Source organism: Acromyrmex echinatior, chromosome 6, assembly GCF_024713525.1.
Source record: "Acromyrmex echinatior isolate Ae372 chromosome 6, ASM2471352v2, whole genome shotgun sequence".
Lineage (NCBI taxonomy): Eukaryota > Metazoa > Arthropoda > Insecta > Hymenoptera > Formicidae > Acromyrmex > Acromyrmex echinatior.
Window position 1 is genome coordinate 2,937,817 of NC_141857.1, and position 26,688 is coordinate 2,964,504.

Here is a 26,688-nt window from a genome sequence, read left to right on the forward strand (position 1 = left end):
AGTACGACTGAGATATAGAATACTGCAGGTTTTTGACATTCTGGATAAAATGAAAAATTATATATAAAGATTATACATAAAGAGGAACACATTATATTATGTATGAGCATAAAATTATGTTGCTATTAAAATCAAATGTGTACAAAAATTTTATTATTAATCTTTTGATTAATTTAAAATTTTTTGAAAAGTCCCATTAATATTTTAATAATTAAAAATATTAAAATTTTGTATTAATTCAGAATTTAAATGGAAGAGTAGAATTGTAATTGTAGTTCAGTTGATTCAAAATATGCCTCAATAAGATTCTGCTACGAGAATTAATTAGACATTAGAATATGATGTGAATGATGTAATGATTGTAGCAGATTAATTCCGAAGTACTGATACTTCGTTACGCTCGGACAAATAAATCTATTCGGTACCACCCTGTGAAGGTCGAGGCGAACTAAATTCTTCTGTCGATGTCAATTGCAGGTCTGGACCGGTCTTACCAACACGCGCACAAAGATCTACTCGTACTCAACGAAAGTCTCTTGGCATTTTCCGCCTGCGACTTGGTCGGACGGCTGTCGTGCTCGTCCGGCGCGCGTTCGCGTGTACAAATTCCCAGTCGTTTTATTACTTGCGCCATGGAAAATGTGCATGCGCGTTCCGTTAGGCGTCTACCTTGTAAAGCACCACCGGTCGGACAGTCCGGGCCTTGCCAAGTTGACCGCGCGAGAGGCCCGCATAGCTGACTGAAATTATTTGCAGTGCACGGCGAGGCTGGTACTAATTTATAATACTACAAACGAGACTTGATAGAATCCATTTGCTCGAACTAACGCACTGGTACCGTGTACGTCGCGCGCGGGGACGCAATACGGGTTGAAGCGAAACGAGGACGTTGCGGCAAAATATCTTTTTAACTTTGACGCAGTGAGCCTCGATATCTAGTATTTCGATGCGATTCTGCATATCTGTGTGAATCCTATAAAGTTATTTTGTAGACGAAAATTAGCGGAATTAATATTACGAAATTACGAGAGCAAACAAAACGGCAAGCGTGACCATCGCTCATTAAATGCGGTTGTATATATTTACGTATATATGCAATTGCGTTTAATGAGCAATGGTCACAAGACGGATATGAAAGTGGACTGTAAGTGACAAAAAAATATCGGGATAAGATAAATAATGATTACTTATCAGAATTACGGAAGAAGATAGTAATAATCAAAGTTATCACTAATTTCTTGAAATTCGATAATTTTCTTCTGATTTCCAGATAAAATTTAATGATTTTTCTTGATAATTTCAGTAATAAATTTTTTTTTTATTTTTGGCCTGATTTGGAAACCATCAAATATTTTGTTGAGAAAGCACTTTTTTTAATACAGTAATTATTATTAATGATACTATTTACATTTAATTGTTAAGTGCAAGTTTTAATTTTCCAGAAAATTTTACAAAATTCTTTGATTTTTTCGTGATTTTTTTGATCATTTCATTGATATTTCCTTGATTTTTCTGATTTTCAGTTTTGAGGCAACCCTGATAATAATAATAGATAACTAAATATTTTAAATAAAATATACATTTTATAAAAAATAATTTGTATATATTGAAAACGATATTCGATACACAGAAAAATAATTTTGTTGAAAGATTTAAAATTTTATTAGATACAGATTTGCAAATAATTTTATTAGACCATTAAAATAATTTTGTTGAAAACTCAATCTGGTTGCTAAAATATTAAAGTTCTTTGCAGCATTGCTTATCATTTTAATTTCCAACAATTATTTAGTTTTCAATAAAATTTTTTTGATGGGTGAAAAACAAAATTATTTTCAGATCTATACTTAACAAAATTTTAAATCTTTCAGCAAAATTGTTTTCTCTGTTTATTCCGTGTAATATTTATAATCTTTTACGGTGCTATCATTGCTCTTGACGGATAATAAAAATTTCAAGCCGCGCGGCGATTCGATAGGAAAGATCCAAAGTCTTTATGCGCGCAGCATAGCTTAGATATTTCAAGCGGAATTTTTGCCACTCTTGTCCTTGCGTAATCGGCCGTAGCGCGGCATGCATCTGGATCCAGCGGTCGTTCAGCGATCGAACATCGATGCGGAACGAGCCCGATCGTACGTTCTCTCTCCGCGCTGCTCATCGTAATACTCTCTCGCGGCGCGATCGGACGTGGTACGGACGCACCGTGGTGTTCGCCCCGCTTTATGATCTAATCTCTTCTTCTACTCTCACCTTCGATCGGCGTGATCGCGTTCGCTCGTTTACGGGACCGGGAGAAGCAATTCGCCCCGTGGTCTTTCGATATACCTTCGCGAGCGAGCGAGCGAACGCTGCCGATCTCCGTCGACCGGTTTTTCGTCGAAGATGCGGCCGTGTATAAAATCGCGCGAGTCGAGAAGAGGAGGCAGGCGGGCGGCTGCCACCGATCCAGAAGCAGCTGCAACCGGACGGAGCGCAGAACCGCCACGGCCGCCTCCTCTTTCGTTCGCCGTACGATACGCCTGCGTATACTGTATACGAATCGGTCGACTTCGTGTTTTACGACCGCCCGTGAAATCGGACCGTGCGGTGTTTGCGATGCGATTGCATCGGCCGGTAGCTCGCGGCTAATCGTAACGCGTTTTTCCAGAACATCGTAGACGAGCGGAAAGCTCGTTTTTCGAAGCCGCTGATTAGCGAGAGTCCGTCGCGAAAGTACACGTAATTTACCGAGATTCGTCACTGGTAGAATCTCTAAATAAACTCTATTTCTAATTTATTTTTTTTTTTTTACACATTACGTATATAATAACTATTTATATATAATAACTATTTATAATAAATATAATTGCATAATTTTAAAGATGATTATCTAGACCTTTTGGTACAAATGAATCTTTTAGAGAACAAAGCGTCTTTCAAAGTTTAGTAAAATAACAAAAAAATTATGCTGTACAGAATTAACATATCGAGAAATATTTAAAGAGCGTAATCATATATGCTGATGTATCGCGATTAAAGTAACTCACATAGAAGAACAATAGATTTGCTTCTTTTTCTCTAAAACTTTTAGAGGGTACCTCATTCTGAAGAGTGAAATCTTATTTTTAAAGATTGAAAATTAAGTTATATTTTTAAAGACTATAGCTCTATTTTCACTCATTAGGTTGAGATTCTGTTCTAAAAAATTTAGAAAGTTCTTTTCTTTTCATTTCCTATATTGATAATACAATAAATACGTACTTAATTATAACTCTCGACGAAACATTTACGACTTCATTACGCTGTGCGAAATAAGTGGTATGGCATCGCGTATTCTGCTGGATCATGCATCGACATTCCTGCTGCGTTCCGTTCGCTGCCGATAAATCACACAGCTCGGCTTCCGATCTAGATTTTACGACTTTTTGCGAAAAGCACAGGCAGCATCCAGCGCTCACGTTGTTCGGCGCGGAAATGATTTTTATTCACGATGGCAGAAAGATATCATGTCAATTCGTGCCCTCAAAGAGCGGCACGGATGACGCGTGCGCATAGATCCACGTCGCGATTAATATCGCAGGAAGTTACAAAATGACTAATCGTTTCGTACAAACGATCGAACTGTCACGACCGTGGCCGCAATCAAGATAGCCGGCCATTAACTATCTTATGACAAAGGTAATGACGCTAATAATTCTTTGCGGAGCTTATACAAGATATTGATCTTACTTCTGTATAACTCTCTTGCCAATAAGAGGCTCTCGAAGGGCATTATCGTGATAGTAACAATGCAGCCTATAGGTAATTCCGCCAGGATTTGTCCATTCATTCCGCAACGCATTCAGCCTCACGTCAATCCCATATGCGCATTTGATACCAGCAACCAATTCTCCATTGAGCCGCTTAATACCTGCTTTATTAACGCCACCTTTTGCATGACTTTACAACATGTGGTAAAATTACAAAATATTATTTTGCTACTATTTAATCTTAGACTGTTCAAAATGTTCCGTCTACGAAGGATTGGTTAAGCAGTCAAGAATTAGTACTCTCTAAATCTGAATTAGTGAAATTCAACTGAAATTCAACTGAAAAAGAAAGGAAGTTTGAACGTTATACAATTAAAATACCGCGATATTTGCACGTCAAATACCATATACATTGAATTTATACGTTAAAGCTAGATTAGAATTCCACATTTCATTGGTTTTTTTAAGTTGAATTTCACTATGAATTTACTTATTACCAGTGGAAATAATGTCAGTGATTATACACTGATTCAAATTTAGAAAGTAGCTGTTTAATAAGTTGAGACGTTATTTTTAGGTACTCTGAAAACTACTTTCGGCAATGTTCGCCGATTTTCTCATCCGCGAGATGTAAAAAACCATCGGGGAAAGCCCTTGAGAGTGATGCCGCTACGAAATCGCCCTTGGTGTTCTTGCGAAACGCGCAACGGCGGTTCCACGAAGCGTACAGGCTGGTGGGTGGTCTCCATTCAGAGATGTTTATGGCTATGTCGTAGCGAAGTGGCTGCACGCCACGGAACCCGTGCGAGAGGGCCGCGATCTCCTCTCTGTGGCGCCCAACGGGTCGAAGACCCTACGTTCGTCAGGTTCACCTGGGGCCCTTCGCTCATATCGACATAGATACCCCAGCGAACACGAATCGTGTAGACGTTTACCTCGCCTCCCTCTCTCTCTCTCGCGGGTATTTTGTTCAAATGATTTATGCCGATTTGCTGTTCGACTGTTGAATGTGTCGCTCTTTTTCTTTTACTTATAGATAACTGATGCATATTTCCTTCTATCGAGTTTTCATTTTACATACGTTAACGTTGGACTTACTACGTTACGCGGCGTGCCAGGTGTGGCTCTCGTGAAACCTTGATAACGTCCGGCGATATTAATCGATATTCTAATCGGTCAATCGACGCCCTCGGCATCCTTGCACGTAATATCCTCCTCATAACGGGACATCGAGTACTTCTGTTCCTCGATAGCTGACGATCAGCGTCGATAAATCGCCCTGGCGTCGACGAAGTCACGACGGAGCTCGCTCGGAGTCCCGAGATGCGCGATGAGTTCTGAAGCTTTACTAAACAAATATTGATTCTGGCATATCCGATAAAACGTGTAATGCATAATATATCTATGTATATTAATGTATGTATGCATAATTGTACACCTTAATCATGATTGCAAATTATAACTATATATCAATTTCGAATTGATGACTCTGAATTGAAATAAAACGTCATGCTTTATATATCTGCGTATAGTAATACATGTCGGCATAATTATAATCATGATTGCAGATTATTATTGTATATTAATCAAATCAAAGGATTTACTGCAGAGGTGGACTAATTCACATTTTGTAAAACTGTCTCCCATCACTTTAACCATAAAATTTTTTTTCGTTTTTACAAAATATCAGCCTACTGTTTACGTATATGATTATATTATTTAGATTAGTATAATTAAAAAGCTCTAAAAAATAAAACATTTTCACAGAAAAAAGATCATCTTACATTAACAGACGAAGTCATCAAATCAGACAAAAAATTTTTTAAGTAAAATATCATTAAAAAAATTAACTATATTTTGGATCGAATAGTCCCGAACGGACCAATAGGATTAATTAAATATCGAGAAATCCGGATAGATATTGTCATAAACAATGAAAATATAAAGCAAGAACCTTTTAATCTTTGCACTTTATCGCTCTTTAACGTATTTACCGCGTCATCGTTGCATTTCACTCAAGCATGAAGTACAATCGTCTTCGGGGTGCTTAAGGCCGCGTAAACGAGCGTGTAACAGAGTTCGACGCGAGTAACTCGCGTGGCTGCATTCGCCGTTTCACATTCTCCAAAAGCATCGTGCGTACGAATGCCATTTGAATTTCATCCGAACCATTTCGCAGCGGTATTCGCGCTTTAGCGACCGCAAATTTCACTTACGCCCTTCCGCTTCCTCATCACACCCTTGAGAGAAAGAGAAGTTTCTATGAATAATTCACGCCATACCTGGCCGACCTACGCCTGCATGAATCCGTATCCGTATTATTACATACTAGAACAATCTTCGACCACCACCGGGAGCCACTGGTGGATTCTCCGTGCATTATTGACGTTGTCGGAAAGTTTAGTTTTCGCGGTTCACCTTAGTGCGCTCGCTGATTTACTCGTAAAACACTGCCAACGAGAAGCTTAAACGCGAGCAATCGACTTCGATACACTTTGCTTGGATATATACGGCATCAAGCTATTCGCATGGAAACGCCATAACGTCGGTGTTCGCCTATCCGCAAGCTATCTTAAGCAAAATGTTTCCTGGAATTGCAGCTGTCTTTTTTTTTATAAGGCGCATTCTTTAAGCTTAAACGCGCTTGTTGTATGATGGTATCAAATTGCGGAATAACAAAAAATCTGTGATATACTAGGTGGTCCTTAAGTATTCTAAAAGATTTTAAGGGGTGATTTTTTACATTCAAAAACGAAAACTTTGTATGTCGAAACTACGTGTCCGGAACGAGATGTCAAAGTTGAAGAAAAAAATGTCGTTTTTTTTCCAAAAAAAAAAATATTTTTGAAAACGACTCGGATTATTTTAATGAAACTTCATGTATATTTCAAGGCTATGAAAGTCTCTTCAAAATAAGAGACCTGAGTGGTTTTCGAAAATTTTTAGAAAAATTGAAAATTTTTTCTTCAATTTTGTAACACCTTGTGTATCTTTGAAACTAACAAAATGCCATTTCAGGATATGGCTATAAGACGTTTTTGTCTTGAATTAATGTGAGAAATCATCCTTTAAACTCTTTTAGAATATTTTAAGATCAGTCTGTATATCTTGAGAAAAACACGTGCCTTGAGAAAAGATTTTAAATCACTTCAAATTGATTACCAATCGCTTTTGTTGCTTTCGAGATTTAAAATTATTTTTATTATTGAGTACACGCGACAATCGTCCATTAATCGAGCAGGACATACGTAAACATAAAATCCTCGTCCTCAATTTGTGATAATTATGCTTGGAAAAACTTGTCTAATTTATATGCTAACTACAGACGAGCGCGTCATAAAAACTAATTGACAGGCGAGAGGTAATTTATTATCTCGTCGCGTTTTGAGGCTCATTTCATCCAAGTATGATTTACCGAACGTGATCGGCAGTGTTCTTCGGTGAAGCACTCCAGTGACGAGATTATCATCACGAACTTCTCATTAGGTCGGTCGACCAGATATATGGCAGGCATCAAGGTTTTTCGGCTCGATTCGTTCATAACTTCGTCCTTTAAGTAATATAATGCTAATTATCACCCTTCTGACAAAAAGACCCCGATTTACTGCCCGACCTTTTTTTCCCACTGCCAGTTACATCTCTCTTTCAACACCTTTTTAAAATCCACTTTTACGACGGACTGTCCAGACTATACTGAGAGAAAAATGTTCGACTTTTATGGGACTATAATTGCGTGGTTAAAAATAATTATGGTTAGGAACTATTTTTATAGTTATTACTGCTATAATATTAGTAATAGGAATTATGTTTATAGTTCTACCCAAAAGTATATAATTGGCACCGACTATAAATTATAGTTGAGTTCGTTTGATAATTAATAATTTTTTTTTCTCAGTGCAGTTGAGTGTATCCTACACATATATTTTCCTTCTCTCCTAGTGCGTTAATATCATTCCTAATCATGACCTGATATCATTGACTCGCACTATATTTTTACGAATATTTAATAAAATATTATATTTAATCAAATATTTAATAAATATTTATTTTATATCATAAAATCATAAAGCATAGCAGGAATTGCATTAAAAAATATTTAATATTCTAAAAAAACGTTCTAATAAATATCAATAGGATCTTTTTATTCTTTGATTCTTCTATAAATTTTCTTTATCAAACTCGAATTTAATTTAAAAAATCATTAAAGTAAACTGTAATTTTCTATATATAAGACGGTATCTTATTTTTTTAAATTGTTGCATTTTTTTGTGAATTGGCCGAGCGTATCGTTCTTTTGCAACTACTGTTCTTTTTTTTTTTAATGCAAACTCGAAATGTGCGATCGAAAATACAAGCGAGAGTGCGCACGTAAATTACAACAAAAACCATGCAATTGTCCACCCGCGCTTGTCGATCTTCGTGATGCAGGAAGAATTCGACCGCGGCTGATGCCGTTATTTCATGGAATGCGTACGCGCCAGTCGGGGGACTCGTGCATGCGTTGCTGGAATACCTTGGTGCGCGTGTAGTGATTCGTCGTGCAACCGGTAGCGGCCCTTCGGACCTTGAAGCATTTCATAATAACTGAAACTGTACATGCGCTTCTCTGACTAGTTCTGCTCTTTCGAAATAAATCTCTTTAATTACAACTCGAACCGTCAGACAATTTACCGTATAAACCATCGTAATAAAATCTAATTGGGAAAAATTTATCTTTATTAAAACGCTCTCACGTGGATGACGGTACTCTATCGGTATAACATTCTTTTTGAAATAAAATGTTTGGAATTTGGTGTCTATTCTTTAATTATCTGCCACTACAATAGCAGTATATTAGATGGGGAAAAATTTCTGAGCTAATAAATGCCGACGTGTCTTCCAGTCGGATACATAGGCGTGTATAGGCGATTCGACGGGCTTATCAATCATCCGTCGTTCATGCACCAGCGAGGCTTTGCAAGAACCTTGCTGGAGGAGGACCTATTGACGCGTATAAGTATAGAGAGAAACATATAAAATGCACGGGTTATTGTCGCCGGGCCTCTTGCCGACAGCTGCTCATTAGTTGTTGCCAGCCGCGTACGGAGGTGAACCAGTCGAACCGACATACACGCTTATATGTGTGAACACATATGCAAATACATATGCAAACGTGTGCAACGTATACGAGACATACGTCTAAATATCTATGTGGCGCATATGTAAGTTATATATATATATATATTTTTATGGCACGCGGAATGTATTATAAACGTAGATATTGTTCGTGATATTCCAATCATTTCTACGCTGAAACTCGTTCTTTAAGCTCCCAGCTGTTTTTCTAATTTTTTGTAAATATTATTAGTATAAAATACGATTTAAATCCCTCTGAATATTTGCATAAAAATGCTGCTTTGAAAAATTTTTTTCTTTTTAAAAGAACACTGAGAAAAATGCCTGATTATGAAAATGGGCAAACCAGATTCTGATTATACCAATTAGAATTCCGGTTATCTCAACTAGAATTTAGTAGATTCAAATTTCAGAAAATTCTGATTTGTTCATTTTTAATCAGAACTTTAATTAATTATACACCAACCAGGCATTTTTTTCAATGAATATTTCTTTTTGAAAGAATTTAAAGAAGAGGATACATTCTTGAATATATATATATATTTATGTGAGCCTCCTGCGCATTATTTTTCGAAGCATATGACAAAGTCTGTAAAAGCGTTGCCCGCCTCTTCAAGGTATACGCTGTATGGAGTGTACGTGCAGGCATATGCATTCGTATTTGTGTAAGTAGTAAGGCGTGCATACGCACAGGAACGCACAGGAACGCACAGGAACGCACGCGTGCGCTTTGTCGGGGCAGCGTGGCCAAGCGAGCAAGTACCGAGTTAAGAAAGGCAAGCAAAGGCAAAGTAAAGGGACAAACCACGCCTTACACCGCCTTGGCAGTGGAGAGAATTCGCCTTTGCCTCCGTTTCTCCGTCTCACCTCTCGCCTCCGGCATAACTAATATATCGACGGCTACCTTCCTCTCCTCCGCACCTCTCGCTCGCGCAGTCCGTTCATTCGCATCGATTCGCGATTCGCGATTCGCGATTCGCGTGATCTCTTGCCGGTGTCTGTGAACTATCGAGGAGAGATAGCCAGATGCGCCTCGCGCGTTTTCGCTCGCGAACGCATCAAGTGCCGATGATACGTCGTTCTTCGTAATACAGCTTCAGAAATTACAAGTATATTTATGAAACACTCTCTAAATTCTTTCAAGTGGAATCTCACTTTAAAGAGTGAAAATTAAGCCAATCTTGAAAAAGAGTAGCTCAATTTTTTTAAGAATTTTTTTTTTCAATCTTTAAGAATGAGATTTTTTCTTACTCTTTTTACTCTTCAAAGTGAGATTCTCTCTAAAAGTTTTAAGAGAGTACAGATATTACATGCATATACTTTAGCAGCTAGATTTTTTTATTGTACCTTTATATTGAGATTATTATATTAAAATATTTTTGTTCTATGTCAAACACAAAAGTTAGCGAAGTCAGAACAGCGTTAAAGACGTTGATTATTAATCTTAAATTTACGACGCAAGTATTATTAAGATAATTCTTCATAAATTATTTAGATGACAACAATTGATCAAATCTGTCTTAAGCGAAGTATCACTGGGTTACTGGAAAATTTTCCAAGCTAGCAAGCAAGCTAAGCGTAAGACGGTATTTCTTCCTTACGATGCATCGTCGGCATAAAATTAGTTTCGTTCGCGAGCACTGTTCACTTTCTATATTCGCTCTTGTTAACGACAGATTTATTAGAATTTCATGTGGCTGTTCTGCTGTATAATTTATTAACTTTGAAATCAAAATCAGGTCAAACAAGTATAAGTTTGTTCCGCATTAATATTGATAACAATTATAATAGCGTGATTAAAAAATTTTCCAAATACATATTTTTTAATAGATTTAATCCTTGCAAAAAAGGCACATATGATACAATTAATATGATAAAGTTAATACTCAAAGTTTTAGAAAATGTTGATTATTTTAAGGTGTCTAGTGATATTATTTAAAAAAAATTGCAATATTTTAATTATTCATGCAATATTAATCGTAATCGTGATGATTATATTATGAATATATATTTGAAATAGATTACACTTTTACGGAAGACGGAAATGGAAAGAAAATTTTATTGATCGTAGAAATCCGTAAAAGTTCTGTACGCTTCGCAGACGGCAATTCTGATTCAAGCGAATCCTTCCTGGCGGTCAGAATGTCACTAGGTTATTAGAAAGTTTTCCAGACGAGTAAGCGTAGCAGTAAGCGTTACTACTCCACTGCTTGTGAGATCGAATCGGCTGTTTGCATCGCGTAACGTTTTACTAGTCTCACTGCTATACCATTTACTGTAAATTTCATAATGAAAGCGTTTAGAAATCTCATCATTTACGCTCTCACATTAAATGTTTTTTCCGTATTATTTATCGAGTTTACGAAGTTTTATTTTGAATATTTTTATCAAATAATTTTTATTAATATCTGTCAAATTAATATCTTTTATAAGTTTTTTATCAATCTCTGTGAATAATTGTAATTTTTGTACAATAATATTTATCTATGTAGATATTCTTAGATATTCTTAGAGATCTCAAATAAATCTATGGAATGTTCTATTAAATCTCTATTATGTTATCTTACTTGTATATAAGCAAAAATAAGTGAAATTAAAATAATTGTGATGTTGGAAAATAGTAATAAATATTATAAGTTGTATTGTTTGAAAGAAAATGTTTTTCCGTATTTTTTTATTCCGCGTTCTATTTGCAAATTTGCAAAATTTCTCGAATTTCTCCTTTTGAAAGTCGATATGCACACGCATATATGTGACTTATTCTCATATCTGGCGGATCGAACGAGTACAGATAGACTTCTTCGCTTCGATATAATGCGATGCTACAGTTACATGCGTGATAGGCGAGTACATGCGTGAAAGGCAAACGTACGTCGACAGCAACATGAGAAAGAAAAAGCGAGAAATAGAAAGAAAAAAAGAGACAAACAACACCGTTAGCAGTGAACTTGTTTCTTCTCGCAAGAGAAAAAAAAGAATAGCTGGTTCGACGAACTTAACGAAACACACTTTCGTATCGAAAAGACGGAAGAGAAGGTTATTTAATGATTAGAACACCAATTGCATAGTTCCGTTTCAATTTACTTTTGCTCGTAATGAAAGTTGTTGAAAGGATTTTTAAAAATGTAATAAGATTTAGATATGTATACACTCGTTAAGATATAAAATATAAAAAATATATTCTTATATGTATATTTTCTTTGTATCTCATCATATATAAAGAAATTCGTAAAATTAGGAAAATATAAAAATTTAAGGATGTATGTTTATATAATTCTTATAGGATAATAAAAATATGTATAATATATTTTTAATAATAAAAATTAATACATTTCAATAATATAAGTAGATATAAAATATCCTGAAAGGATATAAAGACATATTTCTTTTCTCTGTCTTTCTCTCCGTCGTATAAATTAATACGTTCAATAGCGAATTAAAATACAATTTACGAATAATAGAGACACAATGTTAGTCGCTAAATCGCTAATGCGATGATTTTAGCGTCACCAGTACTCATTTCCTCTGCGAATCGAACGAGTCCGCGCTTTAGCATTTAACTCTGAGACGGCGGAGCTCGGTGAGCGCAATTGACTCTCTCGAGGGCGACTCGCGATATTTTGCATCGTCGATCTAACCGGTGATCGGCGTTCCACGATCTGTCCGAACGTGAGAGAAGATAACGATAACGGGAGTGCACGCCTGGGAAAACGATCCGCACCGTACCCGTCCATCTTCCGTGAGACGTAAGCGTGCCTTCGCTCGCTCGCTCACTCGCGCGCGTATCGCTCGTCATTCTCGGCGGCGCGATGCGACCTGCAACGATGAAACCTGCATCGCATCAAGGCCTCACGAGAGATATGTGGCGCCCGTGTTATTTATTTCCGTGCGGGTGCACCGATTAAACGGCGATTTCAAGCCCGAAGATCTTTTATACGCAGCTCTATGAATAACTCTGTCGTATAGCTCACTCGCTGAGCAAACTTTATATGCGTCAAGAAAGGGAGAGAGAGAGAGAGAGAGAGAGAAGCTAGGAAAAAGAGAGAAGTACCTCGCAGCCAAGTAATCGCGATACCGGTCCAGCGATCGTTACTTTCTGTGCACACTCGTCGTGGCAATTAACCGCTGCAATAACGATTTTTGTCCGGCCGCGTAATGCCCGAGTGCAGGCAAACACTATTACGGGTGGTGTATTGCCTCGGTGCGGCGCGACAAAAATCGTAATGGAGCGTCTCGCATGTAATTATGATTTGTTACGAAGTTTCGAAATGACTCTATAACGTTTGACAAAGGGGGAAACGCTGTGATTACGGTGGAAATACTGTTATTTTCTCTATGTACCTCGCGATGTCGTTTCGAACGCTTTTTACCACCGTATCGTACGCAAACAACGAAAGTATACATTACATGTGTACTTTAAAAGCTATATTAGCGAGGACTCGTATGGGCAATCGCCCGACATTGCTCTCTTCTCTTCTCTTGGTTCTTCGATCTTCGAAGCTAACGAGATCGTTAAAATAGAGAACAAACATTGCGAACCAACGGACATTACAGAGTAATGCGGTTCGATAAAAATGTTTAACATACGCACTTATTTGTTCGGAAATTATCATTTGTATGTGTGATTTTATTAAAGAAAACGGATACAAAAATAACTAAGGTATCCGAACCTACTTGTTGCAAATTTTACTGAATCTAACATTGAAAATTGATATGTCAGATTTGAAATAGGAAACTTTTCTAACTATTAATTGAAAATTAATGCGACATTTTTTATATTTACATAGATGCAATAAAGATTAATTATCTATTAGGTGTTGGAATTAATTCGTAGCGTTTTTTAATGAAAGAATGTTATTTATTTCACATGAGCATTAAAAAATACATTAATGAAAGTACTTCCCATCACTTGTAAAACGCTACGAATTAATTCCAACACCTAATACACTGTTAAACATAAAAGAAGTAATTGCAACACAATCCCTTAAGTTAAATAATATATTTTGTTATTTTTAACCTTTATGTTATTAAAATGTAAGTCAATTTATTTTTGTAGTTAGTTTCTAATTAAACAACGTCCATACACTTAGTAAATAATAAACCAAATTTGAGTCAAATTTAATACATTTACTTAAGATAAATTATTTAATTTCATTATTTTAATTAAATTAACGACATATTGAGTAAGGCAACCTATAGAAACGATTAAAAACAATTCAAATTGTAATATAATATAATTAATAATATAATTTTGATATTGAAATTTATTATAATTGTAAACAATAAATCGGCCATATTGAATACTACATTAAAAGAAAAGATTGACTGAATATGGCGTAGCATTTTTAATTGATTACAGTACCGAATTTTTTATTGCATTAGTCTATCAAAATTCTATATTGACATTGCGAATAGGTAAACGCAATCAAAAATAGCTGCTGCAACTAAAAATTGGCTACTGCAGCCAGTTAAAGATACTATGCTACATTTTACCATCTAATTTTTTGTTACAGCAACCAATCTTCTCTTTCAAGTAAACGGGTATTATCTTATGACAATACATTATGACTGTACATTATTATTGACTTAATTGTTAAGAATATAAAGGATAATGAACGTGTTCATCAAAATTCGCCGATCACTTCTTCGCAAGAATACCATCCACCCTTGGCTCAGTTCTTTCGATGTTGATGAACACCGCGCCACGTCCGTGTCCAATAAACGTAATCGCGCCCTCGTACGATATTCGCGGTGCAATGTTACAATGCAGCGACTCGATATAACGACGAAAAGAGCGATTTAGTTTCTCTCCTCTCGTAGCGCGCAGCAAAACCCATAGCTTAGAAACGAACGCTAGCCGGGGTCCACCGAGCGGCAGTTAGCCTGAAGGCAACGGCACGATGAGCGATGGATCGAAACGATTCGGGAACAGTACAATCGGATGCCGGATAGCAGTCAGATAATCCCGAAGCCGCGATACGAAAGCTCGAGGGTGGTTAATCGGTCAATCGATTAATTGGCAGTTCACGAGTTCGCCGCCACGGAAAATACCGATCGATCAAAACCGATCGATTAATCGTCTGAACGTCCGATAAGGCCGAATGATAAGGAACTGGGGTATTGTTCTACGTTGCAAACAATTAATGATACGCCACGATCGATAATCGACCAGCCGTTCCTAGCTTCGCGATCGGGAAGCTCTAGGCTACTTTCTCCGACGTTTTTCACGCGCGCCGAGCCGCGGAAATACGTTTCTTGGCCGGCTGCATTTCCGCGAGATACTTACGCACAACACGTAAGTATAGAGATAATGATTGCATATCGTGCTTTAAAATCGCAAACATACTTTTACGTTGGCTATTTAATACATATATTTATTATAGGGATGTTCTGATCTCTAGAAAAGAGATTGATCTTTCCAAATGATACTAACGATTTTATAAACCGATTTCTTTGTAGAGAATCATTCCTTTTTTTTTAACAAGGAGGACTGTTTCCAAAGAGATCTTTTTATAAATGATTTTTAGCGAAGCGATCCGGAAGTATTCACACATAGCTAATATTCATTCTATGTAAACAAATGATATGAGATCAATACAGCAATCATACGTAATATATTAATATTTAATATATGTATATAATATGTTAACATGTATCATAAATTTATTACATATATTTGCTGCATTGACTTCATGTGACTTGTATTATATATGTGCGATGAGTATGTGTTAATAATTTTATTCAATATATTACTTACAATCAGTAATGATTTTCCGATTCACATAATAAATTATTCGTGTTCCATTTAGAATAGATTGATTTACGTCAAAAAAAATTTATGCGTTTAAAAGGCTATTGTCACGTTTGCGACCAATTATCCGTGTACAGTCGTTTCGTGTGAACGTTGAGTGTGAATATATGCGTCGCGTGTGTATGTATAAGTGTGTGTATGTGTCTCGTATCGACAAATTTTGTGAAAACAGATATCTGTAACGACGCGATTGCTACACAATTTTTTAATGAAGAAATAAGTGAAATTTTGTTAATCACATCAATAAAATAAATAATACATATCAAAACATTTCTCTCACAGTATAAATATTATAATATAACTAATTACTCGATGCTCCTAGTATTTAAAAAAAAAAAAAGAAGAAATGCGCCCAGGACACGTATGACCCAATCGTATATGCTAAAGATAAAAGTTCGCTTATTCTAATTATTTCTTGTTAAAATTCTTTCGAGGTATACCAATTTATGGAATTCAAGTGAAGCGCACAGTAGAAAATTGATCTTTCCGGAGTCTAGCAATTTCAATTTATGCCTGTCGAGCCTTCAAATTGCTCCTTGTCTATATTTCACGCATAACAACGAGCTTCTATTGGCTACGGGCGATTCAAGCACGAACAGCTTCCGACAGAAGTGTTCGGATAAAATTGGTAGCCCGTCACTCAAGGTTTTAAACTCATAGTCTCGCAGGAGATTGCCGACTCGCGTCTCGCTAAAACTCGTCAGATACAAACCGTATCCGACGACGGCGCGCTCAAGCCTTTCGCTGACGTTCGACGCCTAAGACAGGAACACGCTTCTTCCTCATATTAATCTAGGCTTGTTGAGCCCGCTTCTTATCCATAACGGATTTTTCCGCGTTTTTGCCGTGGCCTCGCGCAACACAAGCACATTATCTCTAACGTGCTTCGTTCCCTGCCGCGATTATCCTCCCGGCGAACGGTAAATCCTTTTCCGATGGACGACGGAACGGTCGTCAGACGTCGACTCGAAAACGATCGTCTCTTTGTCTTTTTCTTCTCATATAGGATAATGTATTGTTTTGTATCAATACATGTAGTATTAATCATATTGCACATACGTACTCCGACAGAAAAACATTTGTCATTTGCGGTTATGATTGCATGGTAAAATATTTTTTTTATTATAAAATTAGTAATAATAATTAATATTAATAATTTTATATACCAAAAAGAATATATGGTATATATGTATTATACATGACTCTATTTTTTTTACAACTATATATTCTTCTTGAAATGTAAAAGTATAAATATAATTATTATTACTAACACTATAATAATAATAGCTTCAAAAAATGGAATCCAATCATAATTATTTTATCATATAATCATAGTCACAAATATCAAAAACTTTGCTGTGTAGATTCTTAAAAGAAGAGAAAAAAATGTTCCTTATTTCTTAGCCTATAATTCATTATTTTTTTTCCTATCCTTACCGCACTCGCGAAGGAATCTTATCAAAAATTGCTATGTTAATTGGATAATGAAATTATCTCTTAAAATTTTGTTTCTGATTAAAACAAGTGCTTTTGTACGTATCTATAAAAACATTTGCGTTGCTCTATCCATGGGATTTAGCTTTCGAAAAAACATGTAGTGAAAGTAGCGTTTTAACTTTTAACTACATGTTATCCGCATCTTTCATTTTTCCATTCTCTAAAATTAGATTCGGAATTCGTTCTGCAAGCATTCCCATCGCACGATCTCTCGCAGAACGCGATTGAACTCGAATCGTGCACAACGAGTTCACTGGGTTTCCAAGCTTCCGACGCGCTCGCTCGCAAGTCGAGCGTAGCGAAGTGCACGCTCCTCCTCGGAGAGCTTTCGTTCGAAACGGAAATGGTAGGCTGCAATTATTGCAGTCGTTGACTTTCCCGTCTGCTGCGGCCGTGTGTGCCAGCCGCGAGAGCATAACCGCCGTCGGTCGATTAACTGCGACCTTCGCTGCAACGTTGTGGTGCAAATAGACGATATATCCGCAACGGGGATTACGTGCCCGGCTTGAATCTTCATACGACAATTTCATGCGAAAAGAGCTTGCTTCCCTCTCACCAACCAAAGATGACGACTTCTTTAAGAATATTTATTTCTTAGGAATATAATCAAAATTTAAAAAATGTGCAGTCTTGATTAAGAGAAAGTGAATTGTTGAATTAAATATGAAATTAAAGAGTCTTCTTTTTATTCTTTCAAGAATCTTTTTGAAAAAGTAAAAAGAGCAAAAATTGCCAGTCTTGGAAAAACCAAGACGAGAAAGAATATATATAAGTTAAAGATTGAATTTTTTCTGTTTAATGATTTATCTCCTCGTATGGAATTTATTTCGGAGATCGGTGAATGAAAATTCTATCAACCACGATATCGAAGGAGTTGCACGTTTCGCTTGCATCATCGTGATCCCAATTGCGCGACCTCGACGAGGATTTTAACGCGCAGCGCGGGTTAATCGTTATCGAAACATATCCCGTAATCGATCAATATTAATTATCGCGCACTTTCACTGGATAACCTTTGTAATCTTCTGTGAGAGACGTTTCAGCGTAATTAATCATTGTTATTCTAAAAAAATATAATTGGATTCGCCGTGAGACATGCAACAGTCGAAATCTTCCAGGAATTATCTGAAGCTGGTAAAGAGTGTTTAATCTTTGAAACGCTAAGCTATTTTAACGCTATTACGTTGGTATTTTATGTATCCATTATTTTAACACGTAAAATAAGATGAAACCGTTTATTATACTATCACTAAAGCTTTGATACGAAATGAGGAAATGTTCTTTAATAATCAAAGTTTCAAGGGATCAAAGGATACAATCATATTTCGTAAATAAAAATACTTGGATGAAAAATGTAAAGTAATATGCGCTAGAATTTTGATCAATTTTATGGAATTAGCTAGTAGAGACAGGAGTCCACTTATGCAAATTTACATTACTTTTCTAGTAAATGAGCAATCATAGCATAGTATATTGTAAGGTACTTTTTGCATCTTGTAAAGTAAAGTTTTATGCTACTGCAAGTTTTTATTGTTTCTTAATCTATAACCATCTCAATACATCTCAATACATCTCAATACATCTCAATTTATCAGAATTTATTCTATATTATTTTTGCCTTAACACTAACAAAATCTGAAGAGACGATAGTGTCTACTAGGCTAATAAGATTATCCATTTTTCTCTGTGTGTACAGATTCCACACATTCATAATATATATGCAAACCTTTGTGAATGTAAAAAATAAACTTAAAAACAGAAATTATCCTTTTCGTTGAACTGGCAATGCAAGTCTCATATATCTCTTACAGAATCTTTACTTAAATCGATCCCGAACATAGATATCGCGGACGACGCATGCTCGCTGGATCCTTCGTGTGTCGCTTCGTTGAGAAAAATTCGCGAAATGCCGTCTGCGGGCACTGCGAGATGACCGTAAGTCGCACTGAGAATAAACAAAGGGATGTTCGATCGCTCGCAAACGAGTTCTGCGAGCAATTATAAATTAAATCGAATTAAATCAATGGCCACCACCATTGACCGCTACAAGGTGGACCTTGGCGAAAACTCCTCCGCTTTTTATGATCACGCGTATGCGCGAAATCTTTTACAGCGACGAGCGTAATTGCAACGTGGCGAGGAGAGTGATAAACAACGTTCGCTCCCTCGTTGCACGACGGGGCGGGCTGGCTCTCTTGCTCGGTTTTCACTCGCTCGCGCGCGCGTCGGATTTATCGACATGCTTAATTGCTGCCCGAGACGAAAGTCAGCCTCGAAATACGTGTATCTTTCGTCGTGCTTTTTCTGACGCCGAAGTTGTCTGGTATTTTTGTCCAGTATCTCCGCTGAGTTATCCTCTTGCGACTTGTAAATTATTCATTTTAGAAAAGAGAATTCAAACGCAAAATAGATCATTTGTTTTTATTACGACGGTTTCTAAGAAATGTCTGAATGTGATATAAATTTCTTTTACTGCCGGCATTAAATTTTCATTTTTCCGACACGCCGCAAGCATCACCGACCTTTTCCGCCCGCATTCGGAGTCTTCAGACTGATTGTTAAGTCCCAAAAGTTTAAGGCGGTAACTTTAAATACTTGAACGAAACTCATTCCATAATAAAAGAGTGTGCCGATTTCATCGTCCTACTGTTTAATAACTGTTTCATTCGTGTGAATCCGTTGAGCCCCGAGGACATTAACCTACTAACTGATTATTTTTTTATCCACGCAGTATTGCCCATTCGCCTTTAAAGGAGATCATGATTACCATATCTTGCGGTTTCGAATGTTGAGATATTTCGGATGAATTTATGATCCCATTTTATACGCCGCAAAAAGAAATTCTGAACATTTAGAATGATACTCGAGTCGCATATCATAACATTGACTTACTTTAGAAAATAGGAAACAACTTATTGAACGTAATAAACAATGAAATGACAAAGAAACAAATTTCAGGATTGAAGAGATTACTTGGACTTAAAGTTTTTTTTTATATAAATTTCTTGTAATCATCATCATTAATAATTATGATAATTTAAAAAATTACTACGTTATTGAGCAACATTTCAAATGATTCTGGTTTGCGTATTATAACACTGACTTAAAGTTACATAATAACCTGCAATGATGGAACAATCAACAAACGATGGAAAAAAACAAAGAAACAAATTTTAGGATAAAAGATTAATAAAAGTGGCTTGGATGTAAAGATATCTTTTTAATATAAAATTTTTTCTGCATTAATTTTTAATATTATCATTAATAATATTTTTAAAAATTATCGAGCAATTTTGAACTTGGACTTTTATTAAAAATTATTGTATTACTCCATTACTAAGCAAACATCACATTGCGAACAATCTTTAGAACAAATTTAATCTACACGTATTAAATACTCAATCATACTGCAGAGTTTCGTTTCGACCTCGATTCTCTCAATCTGCGGACATTATGGATTTAACATCGGGGAAATCGAAGAAATAACTTAATGAGTGCAATGAATTACGAATGTACAGATATAACGATCGTGAGCTTAATATCGATATACTGTTTTCTAAACCGGTATACGATGGGATGCATTAAGGAGAAATCGGGTAAGGAGATCCACTGTACTTCGTAGCGCCAATTTGCATGACCGATGATCGGGCCGCTACTATATGCCAGTGACTAGGTGCATCATCATTACGCACTACTGAGATACGATCAAACTGTCGGTAATAACAGTCGCACGACCCCGCGCGCACAGACGAGAGAGCAGGTCGCGTTTATTAAATTACGTCAAATTATTGGTACGCGTCGGGGTATCCGGTCGAGGCCTAAACGTAGAATACCCTCGCTAGTTGTTTAACAGTGAGCGATTACGCTATACTTTCCCAATTAGGCCGCTAATTTTATCGGGAAGCGTGTAATTGCTGTGCTAAGCCAAATTCCCGTGTAATACACTCACAATGAGGTACTTTACTTTTTGCGAAAAATATGTTTATATGTATATTTATAATATATAAAATTAGGGATATATCTTTATAAATATATTTTACTTTTATAAATATATTTTTATTGTTTTATAAAGAGCAATGTTTTAAAAAAATGTATGTATGCATTAAATGCACATTTAAATACCAATTTTTTAAGTAATATATATATATAATGTATTTAAATTATCGAGTATATGATAACAAAATTCTGTATTAAACTTATTCATTATTTCACATATATACAGTCTGTTCAATAAGAAAGTGTCTGCCATAATCAAAAAACTATAAACATTTAGACAGTTTTTTATTTATTTTTTTTTTTGAAGTACACATTATTAGCTATTGCGCAATTACCTACCCTAGTATTTTGTCCAATCACCTCCATTACTGATTATTGCATGACACCTTTTTTCCATACTTTCGACGAGGTTATCTGCATATTTCTTTGGCAAAGATCGCCATATCTTCTTAATTTGAAATGACAGCTGCTCCACCGTGTACACTGGCTTTCCTTTGAGTTTCATCTTCATGTACGACCACACATTTTCAATGGGATTAGCATCTGGGGACATTGCCGGTCATTCCATTCACTAAAAACACCGCTTCAAGAATTTGGCACTCATTGTAAAAATAATAAATTCGCTGACGTAAACTACACAATGTGCTGGTAGGATATATTGCGCAAAAGAGCACGAAATAAAGGTTCAAACGAGTTCAGGAAGATATCGCTACGGTCGCTCTTTGTAGAATAATGAGCATCACGTTCTTATTGAACATAATGAGCATCACGTTCTTATTGAACAGACTGTAAAATATACTTTTTAATATTTTTGTATTTAAATCCTTCAATTTGATCATGACATTTTAGACTTGGTGTTACGTATTTTTACGGACATTTTATACATAGCCTATATCAAATTTCATTATAATTCCGTGAATCCAGCTTATGTACGACGAAACCCTAGTGAAAACGCCGGGCATATTGCTAGGGCAATATCCGTCTCCGTAACTTACAATACCGATTTGAATGTCCATGCCATTTTCTACTACAACGAGTGGGCCACCACTGTCGCCCTAAAAATAAAATATTAAATATTAAATATACGAAAAAAGATACCGTCAATGTTCATTTATTAAAAATATAGCTAAAAATAATTTGAGTTGATTCGTATTGCTTATTAGAGTATTTCACTCATAGCTTTATAGTGATTTATTTTATAGCATTATTTTATTATTTTTAATTATCTTACCTGACAAGCGTTTTGTTCTAATCCTGGTGCCGTGCAAACCTCTTTTTCAGTGACTTGGTACCAGAATTGCCTACATACAGTATTTTTAATAATCGGCAGTGTGGCGTACAGAAGTCTTCTCGAAACTTCGCTATTTGTGTGATATTTTCCCCAACCGATCGCAAGAGCAGATTTACCGTCAAAATTTTCTGAGTTTTCATAATCAAGCTTTATCGGTTGAACAGTTTCTAAAATAGAGAAATATGTATTTAATTATTTTTTAATGTCAATGCTACGACATTATATTAATATTCATAATATTTTTTAAGGGGAAACCTGGTTAAAAGGGTCAAAAAATTTTGATTTTTTTTTGCTTTAATCAATAATACTTCTATAATATTATATAAATAAATAAATTTTTTTATTAACAGTTTTTCAACATATTAACATGTTTATATGATGCCTGATTGTAGCATCAAATTATTAAAATTGCTTGTTAATTTAATTCGCGATTACTAGAGTAGTTTAATACTCCGGAAAAACAATTCGGCAGTTTTTTTTCTTTTTTTTTCTTCGAAAAACTACAATATGGTATATATGCAAGTACATGTATATGTTACATATAGTAATTCAAAATTGAATTATTTAATCAATGAAGATTCAGCTTCGACCGTTATAGGCATGTTTATTTTCAAAGAGGGCACACGCAAAACTCAACTGAGAGTTTTAATTCCATTATTTGACACCTCGCTCCAAAACACTTATTCTTGCACCAAAATTATCGAAATCGTTGCCTTCGTTTCCGCATATGCCTTCAATGAAGGCTATTCTAGTATTTTAAAGATAATGCAATTGTTGGAAATAAATATTGATCAACATTGTAAAATATTCACCGACAATTACGATGAGTAGCAAATTATGAGGCAAGAACGGCGCAGATTAAGTAACATGAAAGAGGCTTGTATAGCTTATAGACTGCAACTAACGCGACAAAATGAGTTTTGAAAAAGTGGAAAGTTTGTATAGGTCTGGAATAGCGGATTAGTGGTAAATTGCAAAAAAGCACTTTTCGATATCGAAAATTTTGAATGCGTTTTTCTCAAAATTACTTTTACGAAATTGGCGTGCAAGATTATTCAAAAATTATTTGACCAATCAATTTCTTGTAAGGTTTTTTTAGTTACATAATCGTCAACCATCCTAGATAAACTAAAAAATGTTTATTAAAAAATTAGTATAAATAATTATTTCTGCTTATCTCAAATAAATTAAAATTTTTTTTGTTCAAAATCAATTTACTTTTTCTTCAAGGTTTCACAATTCTTACAATTTGATACTTATTTTTTTCGAGGATGACATATTATCTAGTTCAAAAAAATTTTTGGATTTTCTATTTCAGGCAAGAATTACAAACTTCAAATTGCACGCCAATTTACAATTCCAGTGGTGAAGCACAATATTGATTAATAAATAACTTTTTATTATAGTCCTTATTTATTTAAAAATTATTTTGTTTTTTCTTCAAATATACGATAAATCACTCCTAAAGTTTTAAAAAGATCGACTTCATGATTTGCAAAAAAAAAACAGCTACTTATCAGCATTCTAAACCAGGTTTCCTCTTAAATTATTTAATGGTTTGTTGTATTTTTTAGCATGTAAAGATTATAAAAGGAACTAAGTATATATAAATATACAATACGATTTTTGATTATCAAGTTTCCGCATTTATAAGACTATTGTTATAAATAAATTGTTTTCAATTTTCGCGTTTTTTCCATATAGAATAATTAAATAACATGGACGTGTAGATAGTTGCAAAAGAAGAAAGGAAGAGAAATATTAACTCTTACAATACAAGGTACAATTTACCTTATCAATCCAAACATGGATCGCTAGAATCTGTCCATTTTTTTCCCTTATTCAGAGACGTGCTCTGACTCTCACCTGGGGACTCCTCGGATGTCATGTCATTTTTATATTTAACATTCAGTAAACAACAAGGATGGTATGACATCCAGGGAGCACTCAGGTGGGAATATGAACATGCCTCAGAATGGTTAAAAAAATTTGTTAAAATTCATCAATAAGCTTTCAACTTTTTAGAATAAATATTGAAACTTCATTTTGGAAAATAATAAAATGTAGTATAATTTATAATTATCGAAAGACTGAAAGAAACTTGCACGAACAGGAATCACTCGGTCACTAATGACCAGACTTTGTACGATAAGGATTAATTTAAATATACTTACTAGAGAACGGAATATTATGCGGCATATGAATTAGAGCAATGTCGTTCAAGCCCTCTTTATAATATGGATGTATAAACGCTTGAATCGCAATCATGGATCTACCGGGACCTTGATAAGTATCGTAATTTATCCCATACTTGTTAACGATACCGAAAACTACTAAAAATCTTCGTGGGTATTTTTCCGCACAATGAGCGGCTGTGAGAACCCATCTTCTTGATAAGATCGTGCCCCCGCATTGTATGGCGTTTCCGTTACCTAGGATTTGATGCACCACTACCATGTACGGAAAATCTCCGAGTCTTGCGTATTGTCCGCCCGCTATTCTAGTTTGATCTTCTAGATTTAAAGTTTAGAAAAAATTACTTAAATATTATGTTCTAAATACAATATATGTACTACTAAATACTTACCACAATCACTCAGATCTTTTCCGGAATTATAGTCAGGTGTATGTGTTGTGTATACATGGGACTGACTTTGAATATATTGACACATTGTTAATGAAATTAGAAAATGCAAAAATATTTTCACATTTTTCAAATTCATGATGGATTATTTCGTAATTTTGAGAACGTTATTCCGACAAAACTTCAAAATTTAAGATTCTCGAGAGATGTTATTCCAAAAAAAAAAAAGAAATTTATTTGTGTACAATAACTTGTATAATTTATACGAACTTATATTAGTTTTGGACTTATAACTAGGATTTTGTGTAACTACTTATAATGAACTCGAGGAACTGTCGTTGCAGTCCAAGAATTTCTCTTTTATAAGACTTGATAAGATGTTTCTTGCTTTGCTGGAAAATTTGAATACCTAGCATGTTAGGAAATCCGTAGGACATACTTACGCATCTAAATCTTTCGTTTTAACTATTTGACTGAGGCTGGCTTGTTCCACCTTCCGGTAAACTTCAGCTCACTGTCTTACTCTTTTACACTGTTACTTTTTTACTCTTTTGTTTATCAATAGATAAATTATCACATAGTTTATCTGAAAATGGAACAACCAGCTCTGAGAATGATAAGGGTAAGTGTGTGTAAATGCTTAAGCCATGTAGAGTATTCCAAAGTGCCCTAACTACATGAGTATTCAAAATTTTCCTCGAAACTGTTCCACTTTCATCTGAAACATTTTTTTGTATCTTCGGTGATGTTGGAGAAAATTAATTGTATTACACATTTACAGGTATACTATTTTAATTATATATATATTAGGTGTTGGAATTAATTCGTAGCGTTTTACAAGTGATGGGAAGTACTTTCATTAATGTATTTTTTAATGCTCATGTGAAATAAATAACATTCTTTCATTAAAAAACGCTACGAATTAATTCCAACACCTAATATACAGGGTGGGCCATCTATTGGTACGTTTTTGAATTTCGTCGTATGGTAACACCGAACGAGCTACAGACCCGAAATTTTGACAGTTTATTAGTCATACCGTCCGCGGCACGAAACAACATGTTTTCTCTTGAAGAGCGTTTTGAAATTTTAAAAACTTATTTTCAAAGTCAGTGCTGTGTCGCCGAAACTGTACGAATTTTGAAAAGAAATATGGGTCGTGATAGAGCACCCACCGAAGGAGCTATACGCAAATTGGTGAGGAAAGTTCGTGAGAAAGGGATGTTAGTGGATGACATTATATTACGACTGTTTTGAGTGAAATTGGCGCCGAGGTAGTCCAAAATGTCATTAATAATTGGGGTGACCGAATGGCATACTGTAAGGCCAGTAGAGGGAGCCACATGAACGAAATCGTTTTTCATTCTTGACGCGGATACTTTTAGCTTCACAACAAAAAAAAAATTAATAAAAAATATCAATGTATGCTCATTTGATCGCATTTTTAAAAACGTACCAATAGATGGCCCACCCTGTATATCGTCAAATGCAAGCGCGTGACATCATTTCCTCAAACTTTTGAAAAAATAGTTACAACAAAACAGATTTTTTGCAAAACATGGCATACCAGGAATTATAGACTATGATTATAAAAAATTGATGTATTGCTTTGGAATACATATAAAGTACAACTTTTTGTATAAAAATGTATTAATAGATGCTTTAA

The 26,688-nt window shown here is 35.3% G+C and overlaps 2 protein-coding genes across 2 annotated transcripts in view; one reads left to right on the forward strand and one right to left on the reverse strand.

Moving 5' to 3' along the window:
• The window catches only part of sano (CABIT domain-containing protein serrano), a 106,633-nt gene that overhangs the window by 76,625 nt on the left and 3,320 nt on the right, over positions 1-26,688 (forward strand). The gene's annotated exons all lie outside the window — the stretch shown is intronic.
• LOC105145402 (chymotrypsin-2) lies at positions 13,652-25,775 on the reverse strand. Its single transcript, XM_011054902.2, has 4 exons — positions 25,026-25,775; positions 24,613-24,951; positions 22,379-22,605; positions 13,652-22,202 (listed from the first exon to the last, which is right to left on the reverse strand). Exons 1-4 carry the CDS (start codon positions 25,159-25,161, stop codon positions 22,026-22,028), a joined length of 879 nt encoding a protein of 292 aa, XP_011053204.1. The 5' UTR covers positions 25,162-25,775; the 3' UTR covers positions 13,652-22,025.